Genomic DNA, 22608 nt, shown 5'->3' with positions numbered 1-22608 from the left:
GGTAAACAAGTGCTTTGTTTGGTTACTGGAGAATGAATTCACATTAAGAATGTCAAGATGAAATTAGAGCTTTTTCAGAGAGAAGAAAATCCTTAAGGAAGAGTCACCAGGTTTGTAGTCAATAATTAATTATCAATTTCAAATGTCCAAAAATTCATTACAGTCAATAATATATGCACATCTAGGATAGTTCAATGAGGAAATAAAGAAAAAAAATTGAATAAAAGAAAATTTCTTAATCCTACCAGAAATAAACTTCCTAACTAAATAAACATTTCCAGATAAACTAATTGTTTAAATTTGTTTGTAATATGATTTCCATCATTCCCCCGTGTTAAGTAGGACTCTTGTCACTACAGGGGACAATATTACTCCCAACTATCTAGTATCAAAGCAACAGAACTTATCTTTATAATCTGGAGTGGGATCAATCTGGATCTTTCCATGCAATAGACATCTACAAAAATGATCTTGTTGAGATTTTTTCATCTCAAATGATAAATAATGAATCAGGTTTTACATCCCGTTATAGGAAAACATTTTGTGGTGGGCTATTTTAGTGATATTGTCATCTATAGTCAGTCTAAAGCAGACCAATGGGTCTTCTTTGCCCAGTCTTTGAGAAACTTTAAGCTGAGGAGTTGAATAAAAATTAAGAAGTGTTATGGAATGCAGATTAAAGTGTTTTTTCTAAGATTTCTAGCTTCTAGCAGGAAATCATAGCTAATTTAAGGTAAGAGCCACTAGCTAATATCTATCAGCGATAATGTTCCTGTTAATATAGCAATATCATAATAGGATTGTACATATTCTATTTTAGTTTAAGTACAAACTAGAATTGTTTAAGTACATATTCTATTCTAGTTGGTTCTGCAGTCTTTCTCCATTCCGTACAAACTTAAAATGGTATCAATGTGTTGTCAGATCTCTGATCTGATGCTGAATTCTCACTGATCAGTTTGATCTGAGAAAATTCAGTAAAGAAATGGGAGAAACAGAGTGTGAAAAGAGAGAGAGAGAGAGAGAGAATGCTGAGGGAGAAATTCAGATTAATTTGATTGAATTTCCAGATGCCTCTAGGCAGATGGGGATCAGGTCTTTATATACTGAGTCCCCTCGCCTCAACTCCCACCAAAACTGGAAAAAAAGTACAATTGCATATAGCCTTCTCTAGGTACAAGTCATAACATCTATAACTACCCTCACTTGTAAGCCACCCAAACCATTAGAACGTGACACGTGTTTTGCTACTCATGATCGTCTTAGTTATATTTCTTCGTGTTCTAAAGCATTTTGGAGTCTTACATGGTCACAGTCATACAAAAATAGGCTACGACTACAAAATGAGTATGTTAAGCACCTGTTTGGACTGATGGACCCGTTGAAAGGCATGTCCGCTGTCAATGAGACCCTCATGGGGTCTCGTCGCTGATGCATCACCATGCACCTTCACTTGTGACAAGGTTGCTAGGATGTAAGACCTACCAGACGAAAGTCTAGTGAGTGCATTGAATCCCTGACTAGGCTACGGCCACCACCAGCTAACTCACCTTCCTCCAACTTGTCATTGTATGCTACATTTGGGCTTTCAGACATTATACTATTAGGGTAACCTTTTGTGCTTTTGCAGGACTTGTCTTCTGCTTGTATGCAGGGCTCCGTGGTCGCTTTATCACTCTACAGTGAGATTTGTCCACTGGGAGTACAAATGGAGTCCAAAGTTTGCTATATCTATAATATCGCCTAAACAATTGACTACTAGAAAACTGAATGGTAGTAAATATTTGCAATGGTGCAAGGTACCTGACGGGCTATAGAACATATCATTTCACCGAGGGAGCTCCCAACACGGATCAAAGAAAGATTGACACTTGTGTTTAGGAGGCTGAATATATTGTTGATCACTACTACTGGGATTTAATGGTGCCTCATATCCCAAACATGTAGGTATCTAGTATATTTTTTCTTTTAACTTCAGCAGTCTACCAAAGAGCAGTACTTGAGCCTTCTGAGCACATTGAAGTGTGACTGCTGCTCGTCAGTAATAAGAATTCTTACCCTAGCCATTCTCAACCTTTTCCTTGCTACAGGTATGCTAAAATCTATAAAGCATGGCACTTTGAATTTAGGTGTCGTATCCATATCAGAAAGGCATTGGACGACAAGCCCATGAGACATTCTAGGTGTCAAATGCGCCATATCGTGTTTCCAATGGTTATAACTCATTCAATGTGCAAAACAGTAACTTGGTTGAAGTTGGATTCAGAATTGAATCTTCAGCCAGTACCTTTTCTATTTTCAAAAACACTTAGTGTTGACTGGTGTTTTATTGACTAGTGACTTATCCATTCCTGATGGGTAACTCATTGAATTTTAAATTAAATGCTTTTTGAATTTGTAGTACAATTATACAATAGTATACATTATGAAAAGATATTTCCTTGTATGCTGAATTGTATCTACATTTATTGAATTGAATTAAATAATAGTAGTTTTTCTTTCTTTTTTTTTTGGTTGTTCACAGATATTAGTTTGATAGAATTATATGAAATACAAACTTTTTGCCACATCCCATTGTGTCCATATCCTCATTTTCTTCAAATCATTGTAATATGTCCATGTTCATCTCAGTATGTATGTCCATACCTGTTCTTTGCTTCATGGGTTGAAGTATATCAGAGTGGCCACATAATCCCATCTAAGACCTTTAAATATTAAGGTTTTGAGATACGGAGAAGGATAGTTGATAAAGATCGTAGAAACAAATATTTTGGAAAACAATATTTTAGGCATAAAAATAGAAAATAATATTGTTTTATTAGTTTATTTATTTTTAATTTGTTTCCTAGTTTCTTTTGATTTCTTTTATTTCCAAGAATCCTAATCAGATTGGGATTATCTTTATAATCTTAATTATATTGGGTCAAGGAATCCTAGTTAGAGTAGATTTTTATCTATTAGTTGTCTATAAATAATCCTTTAGTGACGTATTGCAGGTTAGACTTAGATGAAAAATATTGGTTAATGATATTTGGTTTCAGTAATCAAGATTCCTATTTTTTTCCTTGGTTCAGGTTCTGCATCAGTAGTAGTCATATTTTTAATGAAAAACCAATTCCTACACACGGAAGCAAAAGGAAATAACCTCAGTCTCCTTGTGCTTGCTATCCTCACCTCTGAAGTGCAATAATGCCTATTTTATTGTTACTGATTTAATACAAAAATAATCACAAAGTACTCAACCAAAAATTTGACGTCTCCAGAAACAACACAGGAAGCAAATCAGAATATTCAAGATGCAGCATCAAATGCCATACTGATAAAGCCCAACCAGAAAAGCAACATAAATATCATCCTGTTTCCATTTAAGAAAATAGCAAACCCTGTAATGATGACAAGATCAAATTGCAGTTCTGGAGGTATAACTGCCAATTTCACTATTGTGCAAGGGTGTTTGTGGGTGACAGAAGAGAGATCCCTTTCCTAACCCCCAAGTACACTTCTACCTTGAGCCTGAATCATTAGAGCTGCATTTTCATGAAATATTCCATCTACACAGAAACTGAGGAAAAAATACCTGCTCTGTGATACAGGCCATGGCCTCGATGACAAGTGCGACAACATCAGAACGACGAATGGCACGAAAAGCCCGATTAACAGATAAAGCCTCGGTTGTGCTGCCCGATGAAGCTACTGAGGCTCTTTTTCTTATTCCAGCAGTATCAATAAGCTGGAATTTCTGCCGACATAAGGGAAATGACTGGTGTAAGTTTTTCATAACATTGAGAGTGCAAGGGTAAAAATATGGATTGCAAAAATGCATAAAAAGTTGATCTTCCACTCAGATAAAGCAAAACATAAATCTTGTAGTCACCCCTTGACACATGCAATCAACAGGGGTTCAATTATTCTATTAAGTAAGCAGTGATTGAACAGAAATTAAATTCCTAACTGAGATGTTTGATAGCTTGCCAATAATTCTAATAATGTATTCTTATTAATTGGTTAAAGAGTGAACTTCTAAATAAATAAGAAGCCCCACAGAAAAAGATCAAAATATATTAGCTTCTAGACAGATTCTAGGTTTTCTTTCTTTGGGCCTCTGTGTGTGTGTGTGCATGTGTGCGGGGGGGGGGGGGGGGGGGGGGACATCAGGTAACCACAGTAGCCTTCATAAGGCATCAGGAATCATATGAGATAAATTGAAAATATTTAACCATAAATTTGGTTCATTCGCAGAAAATCTTTTGCTTCTACAAATGCATTGCTCAAGAAAGCAAATCATGTATAACTCAATTTGCTTCAACACACCATTGAGCTCATATTCATTCAAGTACACAAGAAGTAAGCTCATCTTTCCCCAACTACAACTGCTGAAACAAAAGCAAACTATGAGGATCTTAAACTTTGGCTATTGGAACATTATCTTGCACCAAATGTCCTTGTCCAACTGATGGGCATTTGAATCAAATCCATAATTCAACTAACACATCTGATGAGCCTCTCAGTTTATGATTATCAATCTTTGCTTAATTGTTTGGACAGAAAAATTATTATTTCACTCGGAATCAACTTTTGCTGAGCAGAAGTAATCTGGTATGGTATGCCGCTGTATTTGAATCCTTTTAACTTCATTCTTTAAGGTGCTCAAAGCAAGCAAGCCAAAGATACCTCGATACCCATGTTTGTGCAGAAATAATGCATCAAACAAACAGGTGCAAAATTACCAAATAACAATTTATTTTGTTCATAAAAAGTTTCGTTGAATCTCTCAGATCCTAAGATTTTATGATAAGTATAAAGTAACATGATCACTATAGTCAACAAACATTTTCCAAATTGAACAACTTAGTGTTTTTGAGAAACGTTTAACCTGTCCATCTGGTCCAGTAATTTCAGTATCAATAGCATCACGAGTAGTACCACTGACAGGACTGACAATTGCCCTGTCATCTCCAACTAATGCATTCAAAATGCTACTTTTACCAACATTTGGTCGGCCAACTATTGCAATAGCAGGAACATAATTTTCATCATCCATATTCTCTGAGTCCTGTGACTAAGCACAAAAAAATTTATCAGCATAGTTAAGGAGAATTTAGTAATGTAGTTACAATCTTATCAAGACTGCTAAAAATTAGAAGTGCACCATCGCAAAACAACAAACTCAAGATAGTGTGATGGTATGACAGACGAGTTACAGAATTCCTTGGTAACCCAGAATCCATGACTTATTTATGTGAAAAAGATTGTATAGTATGAAAACTACTAGATATTCTAAGAGGAACTGCAAAGCAGAGAGTCTGAAAGGAAAGTCTTTAGGATCCTACATGTAGTAACCTCGTTCTTTTTATCTCATGTATTAAATACATAAATTTGAATATGTATTATTTATGTTGTGTATATAAAAGGTAGAAGTAAAATAGAACTGCCTCTTGCACCTTTATAGAATAAATTTATTTATCTAAAGATCAATAAATCCAAGAGTTGTTCCACAAAATAATAAACTAGAAAAGGCCAAGATATAATATAGTTGCTAAATATGTTAAAAAGACACTTGCAAAAGAAAAAAAAAATTCAAAGAACACTGAATAGACGTAAATGTCTTTGGAATAAGTTCTGAATTTTAAATAAATACAAGTAAAGATGGCCTTGGTATCTAATCCAGTCTTTACCCATTCTCTATTTATACCTAAGTATTTGAATCCTAACACTTTCCAAAATAATTTCAAAGTTCCAACTTGTTATGGTCCACTGCAAGGCATGGGACTTGTCCCATATTGGAAGTTTAGGCTCTTGGTATAGAGTTTATAACCTCTTGGGCACCCTCCCTTTGACAACTAGCTTTTGAGGGTGAGTTCTACTCAAGGGGTGTAACTGTGGTATCAGAGCCGGTCTCATGTCTCCCAGTTGCAATCGCGTGGCGACGAAGGTGACACCAGTATTGCAGTGTTCGTCTAGGACTAGCCGTGGCTACTGCACAACCTATCGTTGTGAGCGCCGGACTCCAAAGCGTGGTGGTATGTTATGATCCACTATAAGATATGGGACTTGTCCCATATCGGAAGTTTAGTCTCTTGGTGTGGGGTTTATAATCTCTTCGGCACCCTCCCCTTGACAACTAACTTTTGAGGGTGAGTTCTACCGAAGGGTGTAACACAACTGTACATCGATGCTATTCAATATAGCAAACCTAAAGTCCACAAGCTACAAAAACACTGTTAGCGTGCATACAGCAGTTGTTTTGACAGAAACATATCACTAGAGAAGTCATCTACAAGCAATGAAAGCCATTGGTGAAGGATTTCTTCTTCCAATGTGAGGGATCCATTCACAGTGATTTTCCAGTGTTTTCAACTTGCACCAATGAGCTCCTCTGGTGTAATCATATAAGAATCAATTTGAAGTCATCTAGCAAATTTTGACACACAGTTACCATGAAGGATTTGAACACAAAAAATATAGAAACCAATTAATTGTACAGCACTTCTGGTATTTTTGTAGAAAGCATGAATATAGAGCCAATAACAACCCTAAGGAGATTTGACCTTTTGTTTCTTTGGATTATGGTTTTTTTGAGGCATCCACTGAATTTTGGGTGGGTAGGTGTGTGGTGGTGGGGAGGGAGGGGGGGGGGGGGGGGGGACCGACCTTATTTACATTTATTCTCTTTCGTAATAGAAAGGTAAATACAAGAAGTTCTTAGACTTGGTTGTAGGTCCCCCCATACTGCTTTCAGTTGTTTGATGAGAAGATAGGCTCGGTTTAGCTTCATTTTCACCTATGTAAGCAACTTTCCTGCATTAACATTTAGGTTCCAACTACCTTCTTATTATTACTACCTTAAATATGCATCTACAGTTTTTGAATTGAGGGCAATTGTTTTCTTGCTTATTTGGTTGATAGAACTTAGTCCTTTCAACACCTACAACATTGACTGCAAGTGATTTGATTTGAGTTGTTCGCATAGGCTGCAAAGTTTTGCTTTCAAACTGTAATTACTTGCAGCCACTTTGATGTGTTCATGGACAAATTCATAAAAGCCTCCATTAACCTTGGCTTAATCCATGTAATTGCCTCCAGAATTGGTGTTAGTGCAACTCCTTTTGGTAAGCATGTGATCAACCCTAAGAAACTTCCTGAATTTTATTTAAAAAAATCTCTCAAGCAGTAATTCCAAGCTTCTTTTTTTTTTCAGTACTTGTTAATGAATGAGCCTAGCATCCATTTCCCCTGATATTTTCTTGAGGTATCTTTCACTAATGTAATACTTGTTTTCACAAAACTAGAGATTATTTTACTGATGGTATCTACAAATTTATGACAAATCGGCCTCTGTTTTGGCCATAAGTGGCAGGTATGAATTCCATTCTTGTCGTCTATTGTTGCTTCAAATTGTTCTTTGGCTATGTCCCATAGTGATACCAATCACCAATTTGATATGGCTTGTTCAGTTCTAAGCTATTTTCCACAATTTTCAGCTATGTAATTGTAAATGCACAGAATTTAGAAATCATTTGAGGAAAATGTGGGATTTCAAGGATTTTTCAAACTAATGACATTCAGTTTTGGAAAAGCAACACATTGTTTTTGATGACTAATTCAATTGAACTGGAGGGGTCAATTCTTGAAGATAAGCTATCAAAATGCCACACATGAACCCCTTAAATCATTTCTCTCTAAAAAGAGTTAATGTAGCTTTTGATACCGAAGAGAAGCCATTAAGTTGCCTGAAATACATAGACTAGCTCTGTCTCCTTTAGCCTTGCGGTAAAGTGATTGTCGTTGAGGCTTCCCTACTAGGGTTTGTTTGTGTGACACTTGGCTATACAGATTTTTTAACTTAAGATACAGAAACAAGATAGGGATCATTCCACAGGGCCAAAAAAAGTATAGGAATTCATCAAATAAGGTAATTCTGATAAGCGTGAAACTGCAAGCCAATTTTAGGAATCAAATACCTCTATTTTTCTCAGTCCTGAACAAACAAGATCAAGAAGCTCTCCTGTTCCAGTTCCGGAAAGAGCCGATATAGGAAGAGGCTGAAAGCTTTTTAATCAACCAAAAACAAATTGGAAATTCAGGTTAAAGTAAACAGAAAGGAACCCCAGCTCTGTATATAGTAAGAATAAGCAAGACAACAGTGCACACATGATAAATGAATACAAAAAAGAAAAGAGCTCGAGTCTTGACAAAAATAACACCTGGAATTTCAAAGCATTTAAAGTATGGACTATATTTGTAGAGGATTTCCTTCACTTGATGTCACAAAAAAATAATCAAAGTATGGACTATATTCAGAATAATCTTCTTGCACATATACCCCTAATCCATGATAAGAAGCCTATGCTCCCTCAGTTATCCAATATGAGAATGGAACGTAGTGTAACATAACAAACAAAGAACACAGCCCAGTGAGAGCCCTTGATTTCAACAAATCCAAACAAGAAATGCTGGCCATCTATGTCATAAAGGCCATTATAGGACAAGCAAATTAAAAGGTACCTCCTCTAGTTAGGCTCATATTCATCTATCTTCCCCTGCCCTCAAAGAATGATCTTAAGAAAGCTATAAAAAGTTGTCATCAAGTCAATTTCCTAATTTTGGAAATTTCAACTAAACCACTAGGACTGAACAGTATCATCTTACAAGAAAGTGGAGAAGCATTCACCCATGCAACCTCTTCCCTAGACAATAAGAAGCTCCAAGAACTAAGCTTATCAAAATCAAGATCTTATGTAATCATTGGTGGGGCTTATAGAATCAGATCAAGGATTGCAAGATTCTACAATGTAAGAGGAAAAAAGATGTAATAATGTATCTATGAAAAGTAGACACAAAAAAGTCTAAATTGTGAAAAATAAATAAATAGAATTATGTTGAAACAATATAATGAACATGTAAATATAACATACAATTCTCAGCAAAAAACATTTTATACAATTGAAAGTTTAGAAGTAAAAGCTTTGCATTTAATAAAAAGTACAAGGTATCTGGACCCTTTGGAGTTTAGGGAAACATAAGAGGTTATTGGGCCTGGTTTTCCAGCATCAGGATACTTTTGCCTTGGAAGGCTGGCTTTGCAAAATGCCCATCTTCTTCTAGGCCTGTGTAACTAACTTCAAATGGGCTGCCTTTGAATCACTAAAATGGCAAGGACTGCTTAAATGACTCAACAGCAGAACCCTTTAATTGTTTTGACAGGCCAAACAACAAACTTTAAGAACTAGTAAAGTCCCAATAAGTGTGCACACTGGAGCTGGAACTCCATAAAAGTTCTCTGATAGGGCAAGGGGAGAACAGCTGAATATGGCGCCTAAAAAAGAGAGGTACCTTTACAATTCAGTCTTTGTACAAGCAACTGAGTGTTATTGGGGTGTCAGCCTCCTTTGGAGAGGAATATGGAAAAAGCAATTGACAGATGATAAGTTATCCTCTTTTTCTCATTTGTATAAACTAAACAACCTTTATATAATTAACAGTTTAATAGCAGTGTTCACATCCTTCTATATTTTATCATGTCCCAAAAGTCTCTTGCCAAATTACAGACTGGGAATTGGTCATTAAGCTAATTCAATCACAAGAATTTATCACATGATATTAAGAACAATTAATCCATCATTATTAGTAAACACTGTGAGGATGGTTGTTTGCATGGAGAAAACCACATGTAACATCAGTTTTCACAGCCTGACTATAAGACACACAATGCAGTCTAATATATGCAGCATGTCCCTTTGAAACCCCTGATTTCTGGTTTTTTTGCTTCTTACAGAGGATGATTCTTTTGACTGTCATGTCAAAAAGTGTAAAAGAAACATTAAAAATGATATAGAAGGGCCTTCACTAGATTTTCTTCAAACTAATCGAGGTAGAATGGCTCAAGTGGAGACGTGCACCTAAAATTTTATGCAATCATAAAATCCCTTTAAAGCTATTATCAGACGGCTATAAGACCTCCTTTGTTATATGGCTTTGAATATTGGGTAATTAAGTACTAATATATGCAAAATATGACCATAGCTGAGATGAGAATGTTATGGTGGATGTGTGGCATACAAGAAAATAAGAAATAAGAAATGATATCATATATGATAAGGTTGCAGTAGTGCCTATTGAAGATAAGATGCATGAACCGTGATTAAGATGGTTTGAATATGTGAGAAGAAGATTGATAGACACCTGTGAGGCAAATGGATGAAATGGAGGAAGTTTATAGCAAAAAAGGGAGGAGACAGAAAAAGAGTATAAGCTCTATCTTGTCAAGTATATTATACTGGCTTAGGATATAAATATGTAAAAACTCATTTCCACCTGCAATTATTTCTCAAACAATCTTATCCAAATAACACAAGCAGGAACCACGGGAGTGGAAACAAAAAAGAGGGAGGAGGCAGGGCTTGAAGAAGAAATTCATCATTTACTAAATCATAAAAGTAATTACGGAGAATATAGAATTCTATCTGCCAATTATTCTTCCCCACATAAGGCACAAAGTAGCATGCTACTCCTTTTTATATTTGAAATCAAGATAAACCGGTTAGATGAAATGGTAGTCCAGCACCACAAAGCAGGCAGTCCAACACCAAAAACATCAACTTAAGAAGACTCTACGGAGCAAACTTGTAGCATATACTAAATGATCTGAGAATAGGTACAGACCTTGATTAAAGGGTGAAGAAAAGACATAAGAACAAGAAAACTGACCCCAAGGACCAGAATTCCGATGCTTGCATGATTCCTTTACGTGGAGATTCACACTTATTCACAGCAAGAATGATATACTTGTGTGAGTAGTTCTTCCGAAGCCAGTCTGCTATTTCCACATCAGCTGCTGTAAGACCTGCCTGCAGATTCATTGTGCCTTTATGCCATCCAAATAGAATTGCTCATCCAATCATGGAAACAGAAACTAGTCCAACTAAGAATTTCATATGAATATAAGTTAGCTTTTGTTACAATTGGGAGCACTGTCGATCTATGAATTCACCCAATAAACCAACAAATATAAACACTCTTGATGCACTCCCTCACCGATTCAACCATACAACAAAAACAGAAAATAAAGAATTGACAAAGAGTAGAGTTAGAGCAATCAAACCACACAATATACACTGAGATTTATCCTGGTTCAGACTGATTAAAATCAGTCCTACATCCAACCTTCACAGAGAGAGCAATCCACTAGAAAACTTGATGAATTCAGTACAAAGAATCACACTTGCACAATCCCTCTTCCCTCACTAATACATAAGAACTCTCACTGCAAGATTACAAGGCTATCTTTCTAGGCTTTCTCTTACAATACAGCTCTCGAAAACTATCAATGAGAATGATCAATCACAGGTTTCGACAGATTACCCCACACCTCTTATTTATAGACACAAGGGCATGAGTTACAAGAGGGATGATATAACGGGGACATTTCCCTAACTACCCCTCACTTAATATAATATATACAGTTAGCCTAATTTCCCTAATTGCCACTGCCGCACATAATCCTCAAAAGAATGTTCGAGTCCTTCTAAACTTTCCAGTCACTCAATGCAAAATGTGAATAACAGCTTTCAATAAAGAAAGAACAAAAATAAATATTAGTGCTCGAATTAAGTTGGAGGCTTGAGTATGGTACAATTGGCTTAAACTAGTCAGCGGCTCACATCCCTATTATGCTTGGTTGAGGGGACTTGGATGTTTCTTTCTCCTTTTCTATCAGAGAATATCAAGCTCGGAGAGGAAAGTTTCCATGGAGATAGTGAGGGTTAGTAGTAAGGTTATTAGATATTTTCCACTCATTTTTCCAAAAGATTATTTGAAGAAATGGAAGGAGATTTCTGGTAAGGCAAGCTTTGAATTACAATAATCCATCATCCATGATAAGGTAGAGAGCCCTTGTCCAAAGATGAGAAATTGGAAAGAGCTAAGAAAGAAGGGGGAGCTGGGGTGACCTTTGATATCAAAGGAAAAATGTTAAGTCCAGATTGATTATGTTGCATAATCTCTTGTGGATTGAGTAATTACCCCAAGACTTCTAGTGTTGAAGGTATCCCTCTCATTTATAATTGGTCCCAAACCCAGAAAAAGGTGGAGGGTTGCATTAGGTAGCTGATAATGAAAACTCATTGGATCAAAACATCATGAATTTTAGACAAATGAGAAAATCATTTGGGTGTAACCCTCTTAGCAATACACTACATTGTTTAAGTGTAGTGAAAATGAGCTAGGGTTGTTGCATTAGCACCCAAATGTAGTGTCAAATCTACAAGGATTCTCACATTTTCATGGAAAAATGCGAGTAAAGAAAGTTCAGAATCATATATTAAGAGTTGGGTTGTGGAATATCATGGCTTATCTATGCAAGTGGCAGACATGACAATTAGGAGAAAAATCAAACAAGAGACCAGATGAATTGGAGAGAAGGCTAGAATGTTGATATGAGTCTAGATATAACTTTGGTACTCAAGGAAAGATCATGCAAGAAATGGTCTGAGGATTATCGTGGATCAAACTTTGAAGGGCAGGGTAGTGAATGTGAAGAGAATAAGAGACAAGATTATTGCAGGTGAAGCCATTCTAGGAGAAGAGAGTATGAATATTGTTATTACATATGCTGCACCAGCAAGTTGAGATAGGAGAAGATATAAAGACAAAAGTTTGAGAGGATTTAGAGGGCAATGGATATAGGGAGGTACATTGAGTTTATGGATTTGGAGAAAAAAATAATGAGGGCAAAGCTATTTTGCTTTTTCCACAGCATCTCAGTTCATCATAGCTAATACCAGGTTAAAGAAACAAGATAAACACTTAGGCCATACATAAAAATAGCTTATTAGCTACTCAAATAGACTAATTTCTTATGACTTATGCTGTAAGGATTGTAAAAATACATCAGGAGTATATCAGTTTATCATAGCTAATACCAGGTTAAAGAAACAAGATAAACACTTAGGCCATACATAAAAATAGCTTATTAGCTACTCAAATAGACTAATTTCTTATGACTTATGCGGTAAGGATTGTAAAAATACATCGGGAGTATGCCTAACCAGTCAATATAGGTTTATGGTCCTTGATGTCTGTCTCGGAAGGTTCATTCAGATAGCGAATTAGAGTAGCAAAATTTTGATTTTCTTTTACTGCTGTAATTCCTTTATTGCTGTAATTTTTGTTCTCTTACTACTGTAATTCCTCTAATAGTATTAGCTAGGTAAGGCAGTAAGATTCCCCACGTGGAGGGGCTAGAATAGGACAAAAGGTTGGTTATAACCGAATGAGGGAGGGATCTACTGTGGCAGCACCAACACCCTACCGGTTGTATATATTCTCCTAAGCTATGCTGGGGAATTATCATTGAATTGAATATCAGAAACTTCTTCTTCCTTCCCTTACCTTTCTCGCTCACTCTCTCTCACTTTCTTCCTTCTCACTCTCCTTCTCCCTCACTCTGTTCTATTATGTTCTTACCAAAATCATCTCCTAATCCATTCCGGACTAGGAGCGTACCAAATTCACAAAAGAGCCGTGACATTTTGGTATCAGAGCTACCATTTCTCAGCCGGTTACTAAGGAAGAAAAAGATGGCAGTGGGGACACGAATGAAGAACTTAGAGTCCCAACTGCAACAAGCCAGCTCGGCCATGTTCAAATGCCAAAACCAGATTGATTAGTTGGAATTAGGGGCCACCCGGAGTCATGAAGAGATCATGGCATTGGACCATCGAGTGGAGAGCACCATGGATGGATTGGAGCAGAGGCTGGAAGGTTCCATTGCAAGGGTGCAAGATGAACTGGGTGCACAAATGCAATAGTTCATGGTCATGTTTGCTCGCCAAAACCCGGTAAGATTGCCCCTTGATTTCCCACCTAGAAAGCATACATAACCAATTCTATAAAGGAATAGGATGAACAAGAGACAAGGTACCTCGGAGATTGAGGTGGACACTGAAGAGGAGTTAGAAGGCTTGATGGATAGGGGTCGGGAAGGCCTTGTAAATCCTCAGCATTTGAGGTTTCCAATGCCCCAGATGGAGATTCCCACATTCAAGGGAGTCCATTCTCGATGGTGGCTGAAGAAATGTGAAAGGATGTTTGAGCGGTATGGCATCCCCAAGAGGCAGAGAGTACCATTGGCTGCAGCCTATTTCAATGAGGTGATTGACGCCTGGTACCAAGGGAGCATTAGACAAGGGAGGATTTACACATGGGAGGAATTTTCTGAAAGGTTATGTGAAAGGTTTGGGGAGAGAAGCATGGTGGACATCATAGAAGAGTTCAACAAACTAAGGCAAACCGATAGTGTGGAGACCTACCAAAAACGTTTTGAAGAGTTGAGATCTCTCATGATCCAACTTAATCCTCACCTCTCCGAGACCTACTTTGTGTCGAGCTATCTGAGTGGTCTCAATGATGAGCTCAAGCCAATGGTGAAGGTGTTGAGACCTTAGTCAGTGGAGCAAGCTTCAAAGAATGCTAGGCTGTAGGAGTTGGTGGTAGAAGCCTTAATGAGGAAGCAGAGGCAGCAAACAAGGGGAATGGTGGTAGGATCATCCAATGTGGTTGGAAGGAACCTTAACTAGGATTTGGTAAAGGGAAATAGTGGGGTGAGGGGGGTGGTAGGCCCTAACCCAGCTCCTTTTGGAGAGCAACAGAGAGAACATAGGAGATTAGCTGGTTTGTGCTTTCAGTGTGGGGAGAAGTATCATGCGGGACATCAGTGTAAGAGGCAGATACTATTGCTAGAAGGGGATGAGGAAACTGACCAAGAGTTAACAGAAGAAGAGAATTGTGAAGAAAGGGTAAAAGAGGACAATGGGGAAATATCCATTCATGCCTTGGAAGGGGTAGCCAACAACAAAATAATAAAGATAGAAGGACAAATTAAGGGAAATGGCTTGATGATCTTAATTGAAAATGGGAGTACGAATAGCTTTCTAGATGAAAGTACGACCAAAAGATTGAAGTGTCAACTCACAAGACACCACCCTTGAGTGTGATCGTAGCTAATAGCCAAAGGGTGATGAGTACCTCAGCTTGTAATGGGTTCTAGCGGGAGATGTAGGGGGAGAAATTTGAAGCAGACCTAAGGTTGTTACAGTTGGGGGTCTATGATGTAGTCTTGGGGGTGGATTGGATGAAAGGGGTAAGCTTAATTAGCTTTGACTTTAACCGGATGGAGGTATCATTCAAAAAGGAAGGAAGAAGGATGATATTAACAGGGGGTGAGGAGGCTGGGACATGCAAGATGATAACAGGGAAGAGGTTGTAGAGGGTACTTAAAAGGAAAATGGAGTTAGTTGGCTAGCCTTTTTACCATCGTAGTAGTTGAGGAATTACAAGGAGGTCACGGAAATGCCTACTTGACTGTCAATTCACCCATGGAACACCCTAACCAGGTAAATCACTTGGATTGTATTAATGAATTGCTGGTAGAATATGAGGACCTTTTCATGGAACCTAAATCCCTACCTCCTACCTGATCATTTGACCATTCAATTCATTTAAAACCAAACACCAAACCCGTTAATGTGAGATCCTATCGATATCCTCCACTTCAAAAGAACGAAATAGAGAAAATGGTTAGGGAAATGCTCCAACAATCCATCATTAGACCTAACCAAAGCCCCTTTGCTTCTCCTATCCTATTAGTCAAGAAAAAGGATGGATCATGGCAATTTTGTGTGGACTATCGCCAACTTAATGCCATGACCATCAAAGACAAATTCTTTATACCTTTGGTGGAAGACCTTTTAGATGAACTTCACCATGCCCAATTCTTTTCAAAGCTTGACTTGCATTCGGGATACCACCAAATTCGGATGAGCCTGGAGGATATACATAAGACAACATTTAGGACTCATCACAGGCACTTTGAATTCTTGGTGATGCCATTTGGGCTCACCAATGCCCCGGCCACTTTTCAATCCTTAATGAAACAAAACATTCGAGCCCTATCTTTGAAAGTTTATACTTGTATTCTTTGATGATATACTCATCTATAGCCCTTCCCTTGACCAACACCTAATTCACCTTAGGACCACTCTGGATATCCTCGAATCTAACCAGCTTTTCATTAAGAAATCTAAGCATGCATTTGGTCAAGGGTAGGTAGAATATTTGGGGCACATCATATCCAAGGAGGGGGTTAGCACTAATCCGAAAAAAGTGGAAGTCATGGTGTCCTAGCCGAGGCCTAATTCAATAAGAGCTTTGAGGGGATTCCTAAGACTAACTGGATACTATCGTCGATTTGTAAGAAACTATAGGATCATTAGCAAACCTCTAATTGAATTGCTGAAGAAGAGGAATTTCAGCTGGGGACTCGAGGCAGAAGAGGCCTTTGACAAGTTGAAGGAAGCTATGAGTGGGTACCAGTATTAGGGCTGCCTGACTTTAGTAAGCCCTTTGTCCTTGAGACAGATGCTTGTGGGGTGGTATAGGGGCGGTCCTAGCTCAAGAAGGGAGGCCATTAACATTCTTAAGCCAAGCTTTGAGCCCTAAACATTTGGGGCTTAGCATATATGGGAAGGAGTTCCTATCAGTGTTGATGGTTGTAGATAAATAGAGACATTACCTGGAAGTAGGAAGGTTTATAATAAAGACAGACTACAACAGTTTGAAGTTTCTGTTATAGCAGAAACTACAAACACAGCTGCAAAGGAGGGGCATGGCCAAATTGATGGGCTTGGACTACTCAATACAGTACAAAAAGGGAAAAGAAAATGTGGTTGCAGATGCACTCTCAAGGTGTCATTAGGAGGGAAGTGTAGTAGCCATAACCACTGTCATTCTCGAATGGTGCCAACAGGTGATAGAGAGTTATAAAGAAGATGAAAAAGTGAGGGAAATACTGGAGAAGGTAGTCGTGGGAACTGAGGAGGTTGAACGGTATACCTTGGTGGACGGAAAGCTGAGATATCATGGCCAGAATGTAATTGGGGATCATGAAGATCTCAAGAGAAGGATCCTGCAATCATTGCATGAATCTCCAGTGGGGGGACACTCAAGTATCCAGAACACTTACCTTCAGGTGAAGAAATTCTTTCATTGGCAAGGGCTTAGGGCAAAGGTAAGGAAGTTTGTGTTAGGATGTGACATTTGCAGGAGGTGCAAGAATCAGAATTTGGCGTACCCTGGGCTCTTACAACCTCTACCAGTGCCCGAGCAAGCTTGGTCTAGTGTCTCTGTGGATTTCATCGAAGGTATGACAACCTTACCCTTAGAAACCCCGGCTAAGGGAAACTAAGGGAAAGTGTCAACGAGAATGGCACCTGTTGAAGATTTAGGATGGCGCATAACAACTCTTAACACTAAACATAATCCACATCACAAAGTGGTACAACACCTCCTAAAAGAATATAGACAACAGGGTCACAACTTTATATAAATACAAAGGACATGGTACAAGGAACATCAACAAAACGTCCACTATTACACATAACAGTCTCACTCCCCAAAGATCTTCTAGTTGGTGTCATAACCCCAAGGATCCCCAAGGATAGAGTAGGAAATATAATAGTATTTAGCTTACATGCATTACTATACTTTGTAATTTCCTTTCTTCTTCTATTATAGCTATTTGTTTTGGCTATATGCAATTATAGTCACTGTTGTAACTGCACATGGGTGCATGTGCAATGCTATGAAGCTATATAAGCCACATCTAGAAAGGATGGAAGGCATGCTTGAAATGATTGAATGAAACTCTAATTCTCTGTCTACAATTCTCTCCCAATCTCTCTCTTGTTTCTTCTACACTCTCCCTCATTTCTCTCTACATTTTTTCCCTCATTTCTGTCCATTTTTCCTCTCCAATGTTCTATTCTTGATTTTGTTCCATCAGATCCGTCTGATTGTCAATCCACTCCTAGGTTAAATCCTAGGTACATGACAAATGGTATCAGAGCATCGTTCCTCGGCGGTTTTCGTTACTGATTTAGGTCCAACGGATACCGACGACTGCCGTCAATTTCTTCTTCTTCTTCTGATGCAACTCCGACTATTCCGGTGAACTGCGCATTCGTGACAGAGAAACAACCAAAATATTCTCAGTTGAATCTCGGAGTCGATTCTGACATGTGAGGGGGTGAGTGTCAACTCGGATCTGAAAGAGAGGTAGGTGGATTGGCCCGGCTAAGATTCAAGTGATTTTGTTTTGGAATTGAGGACGAGCAAGCCAGGTAGATCCAACTGAATTCCGATAAAATTCTGTAGCTGCAACGGACACCAATCCACGATATGTGTTGAAGTTGACCGGCGATCGATGGTGGAAAGGAACAAGTCGCAGGAGGCAATTTCGGAAACAGCACAGAATTGACGAGACGACGGAGTTGAACCATTTTGATGGTACAATCGGAGCCTACTGGGATCGTAATTGGATTCTGAGGACTTAGCGATCAAGGCGAACTCAAAGAGTGTTGGGGTCCTCCAGCCATGGTCGGTGATTGAGTGAGAAGGAGTCGACCAAAGAAGATTGTTGAATATGCAGCAATCGCGAGTAGAGCCAATTCTAGCCAGCGACAGCAGAAACGGTGGTGTTGGTCAGTGATTAGGCGGTAGCTGCATGGTTGTGGTTTCAATTTGAGTTGAAGGTAGGTGTTAAAATGTTGTCTAGAGTATAGGTTAATAAGATCAGTTATAGTAGTGTATTTTGAGGATTATTGAAAATTTTAGATAGAAGTTATAACCCAAACTATAATTAGTGATAGTTTGGGGGGGGTGTTAAACTGTAAATATTTTAAAGTCTTCATTGGAATATCCGCCCACTATTATAAATAGAGGGCAAGGGGTAGCAATTGATGCAAAGTGTTCTCATTTTCTGTTTTTGTCGAGTGCTTTGTGTATTCTCTGAGAGAAAGGCTGTGTGATTAGAATATAGCTTTGTAATCTTGGAGAGAATAATGTGGGTGTACTCAGCCAAGGAAGCACTATTGTTTTGATCGGTTTCTAAACAAATCAAGACTGCTCTTGGGGTGTTTGAAGGCTGGATGTAGGGTTGCTTTAAGCAATTCGAACCAGGATATATCTTGCGCCTATTGTTTGGTTTGTGGTTTGATTGTTTTCTGGTTTTCATTCATTTAAATTATGTTCTTGTTTTTTGTTTCTGTTGGTTGGATTGATTTCGGGTGAGGAGTTGAGAGAATTGACATTTCGAAACATTGATTGAGTTGTCAAAAGAGCTCCTAATCATAACAGTAGGGAATTCTATCTCAGTGATTAGGTCTAGATTGAGAAAACTTGAATGCGACTTGGTTGGGTGGTGTTTCCAGCGACTCTGGACATCTGGAAGGTGGTTAGGCATTGGGAGGTGTTAATCTCCAAGCAAGCGAGCACCCTCAGTTCGAACTTGGAAGGCAGACAGATGAGGCCGAAAGAAGAGGCGCAGCTGGGAAGATCATTGAACCATTTCAATTCCGGCGAGTAGTGAAGGCGCGAAGTGGATGTAGGTCCGAACGATCCTGAATTTGTAGTGTTCGTGAGCAAGTCAAGAGGTTGTTTATCCATTGCGTTAGTCAGCTCTAATTGTCAATTCAGTTGCAGATCAAAGTGGCGCAGCGGATTCGGCGAATTCAGTGTGAGAAGTGGATTCTTCCAGCATACCCAGCTCGTTGATCGTTGGTGCTTGAGGCTGTGAGCAAAGGGAAACAAAGGTTAATTTCGCCTTTGAATTTTGGTTAACTTGTTTGAAGAAGAACAGTATGTATAGAACCCCTATCCCTTGGTCTTTGTCTTCCAAGTGTCATGTTCGTGAGATGTCAGCCATGGAATCTCAATTGCAGCCGAAGGATGCTACATTTTCAATGGGATGTCCTGCTTGTGAAGCCTTGGGAAGCAGTGCGCACATGAGGCAGTCGGAGCCTCAATGGCAGCAGAATAAGGCTGCAATTTCAGCTGGAAACAAAAGGAATCATGAGCAATTTAGCCAAAAAAATCAGACATGGGGAAAGTTGGATAATGAGTCCAGTCGAGTTGACAAGGAAACAAGAAGTGGGATACATGGAGTGTGCAAGGAATTTGGCCGTATGTTACACAAGCAATTGCAAGAGTTTGCGATAATACTTACTAAGAAGTATCACTACAACTTTCCCGCTAAATTCTTTGAGAATTATCACGAAAGTCTTAACAAAGATGAATTCCTTAAAATGGAGCAGCAGAAGGAGAAGTCAAGAAGAAGGGAAACGAATTCACTGTCTGCTTTATATTTTGGGCAGCAAAAGAAGTATTCTAATTTTAGTAGCAATGACAAGAATGATGACCGCAATATTGAGAATAATTTTGGCAGTGAAAGGCTTTATCTAAAGGGAAACTAAGATGATCAGGTGGTTAGGATGGCAGACCCAAAGGGACCATCTGATCCCTTTGAAAAAGAAGTCCATGAAGAGGAATATTCCAGCAAACACAAAGAAAAAGGAGTTGCTGGATTATTTGCATGTAATCAGGAGATTCCAACTAAAACTTTAGCCAATATTAAGGAAGTTGGAGCAGAAAATGAAGCAAACAAGTCAATGAAAACTCAAGATTTCGAAGATGAAAGAAGATTGGATGAGGAGATTGGGGTAGACCACACTTTACAAGAGCAAGAAGATGATGATCGCGGTGATGCACAGCCTAATCTAGTTGTAAATCATGTTAGGAAGGAAGGTCGAGATGGAGGCCAGGTGTCAGTCATTGAGAAATTGTTGGTTGGAATTGAAGTTGCAGCAGCTCCTAATGCTAATGCTCATGAACAACATTGGTATGAGTATCCAAGGCAAGTCTACAATCCTCCATTGCTACATTTTGAGGATGTTGTTGATATTTTTGCAACAAAGCATGGCTGTGGGTTGAAAGGGAAGACAATAACTGCAACTATGGATGTAGATCTGTCACGGTCGTAGGTGACAATAGGAGTACTCCATTGACACGAGTGATAATAAAGAGATGTTATCGATGAGAACAAAGAAATGAGCGAGAGAGAGAGGTATAGAAATAGAGAGAAAGAGTTTTGAGAGAGAGAGAAGAGCTAGAAGATAGATGGAAAACAGAATGCAATATTCATATTCGATCCTCTTCTCAAGGCAACCTCGGAGCTGATATAGCTGGGAGGCCGCGTCCACAGGGGATCCTCCCTTCCTAACAGCTGTAACCATAAGTTTTGTCCTATTCCAACTCCTTCCCACGTGGGGAATCTTTAGCTAACAAACTGGTGCTAGAAATTACAATAAAACCCCAAAAGTAGACAATAAAACAAAGGAATTACAATGCAAGGAAAAAATTGAAAATGTTGTTGCTTAGGGACGGCCGTGGGCCCTGCTCACTGGCTGGCTTCGCACTGATTTCTTGAGGAGAGAGACATGAAAGACTGGATGGATTTGGGTCCCTTCCGGTAACTTCAGGCGGTATGCCACTTGTCCTACCTTGGCTTCTATGGCAAAAGGACCAAAATATTTGGGGCTAAGCTTAGTCACATTTCCCTTAGTGATGGACTTGAGATGGGAATATCGCAGCCTCAAATACACATGATCTCCTACCGCAAACTCCCTTTCACTTCTCTTTCGATCAGCTACTTGCTTCATCCTGTTCCTAGCTGATACCAACTCTTGCTTAAGCTGTTGAGTGACCTATCTTTGTTGCTAAAGGTATTCTTCTACCGTTGCTACATTGGATTCCCCCTCTACAGCCGGTAAAGTTGGTGGTTGGTACTTGAATAAGGCTTCAAATGGTGACATTTTAATAGAGGAATGATGGTTGGTGTTATACCACCATTGGGCTAAGGACAACCACCGATGCCACTCCTTGGGTTGTAAGAGGCAAACGCACCTCAAGTAGGTTTCTAAACTTTGATTTACCCTCTCCGTTTGCCGGTTTGATTGGGGGTGGTAGGTTGTGGACATGCTTAACTTAGTTCCCAATGCCTTCATGAGTTCCTGCCACATTAGACTGGTGAAGATCCGATCCCAATCTAAGATAATGTACCTGGGAGTCCCATGCAGCTTTACCACTCGGTCAAGGAAGGCCCTGGCTACATCTTGAGCGGTATACGGATGAGTTAGCCCTATGAAGTGAGCAAACTTGGTCAACCGGTCTACCACTACCAGTATATTGTCCCTTCCCTCCGATCTCGGTAGGCCTTCCACAATATCCATTGACACGCTAGTCCATGCTAGTCCAGGCTTGGTCAAGGATGGGTAGCGGCTACAACAACCCTGGGTAGGCTATGTTCTCGAACTTACACCTCTTGCAAGTGTCACAAGACAACACATATCTTCGAATTTCAGCTTTCATCCCTGGCCAATGGAATACCCTCTTAACCCGTACATAAGTGTTCTGCATGTCGGAATGCCCTCCTAGCGGCGATTCATGCAAGGATTGCATGATCTTTTTCTTAAGCCCGATATTATTCCCAATCACCAATCTTCTGTGACGCCTCAACAATCCCCCACTTAATGTATATTCTTCCTCCTCCTGTGTTCCCACCGTCATTTTTTCTATTATTCCCTTTATCTTTTCATCCCCTTCATAGCTATCAATCACCTCATTGTACCACTCCGGCACCACCTGAGATATGGCTGCAACACTTCCCTCTTCATGGCACCTTGACAGAGCGTCCGCCGCTGTATTTTCCTTCCTTTT

At 39.0% G+C, this 22608-nt stretch overlaps 1 protein-coding gene across 2 annotated transcripts in view; it reads right to left on the bottom strand.

Annotated features, from left to right (window-relative positions):
* LOC127801364 (uncharacterized) overlaps positions 1-22608 on the bottom strand; it is a 70766-nt gene that overhangs the window by 27874 nt on the left and 20284 nt on the right. The window contains exons 5-8 of one of the 2 annotated variants that reach the window (XM_052336395.1): positions 10708-10847; positions 7962-8049; positions 4874-5059; positions 3578-3739 (exon numbers count right to left, since the gene is read on the bottom strand). In XM_052336395.1, the coding sequence (XP_052192355.1) occupies positions 3578-3739; positions 4874-5059; positions 7962-8049; positions 10708-10847 (576 nt within the window). The remainder of the gene's footprint in view (positions 1-3577; positions 3740-4873; positions 5060-7961; positions 8050-10707; positions 10848-22608) is intronic. The other variant, XM_052336402.1, reaches the window with a different exon arrangement.

Source organism: Diospyros lotus, chromosome 1 (genome assembly GCF_014633365.1).
Source record: "Diospyros lotus cultivar Yz01 chromosome 1, ASM1463336v1, whole genome shotgun sequence".
NCBI classification, from domain to species: domain Eukaryota; kingdom Viridiplantae; phylum Streptophyta; class Magnoliopsida; order Ericales; family Ebenaceae; genus Diospyros; species Diospyros lotus.
The sequence above is the reverse complement of the archived record's forward strand: the minus strand, read 5'-3'. Positions and strand labels throughout refer to the sequence as shown.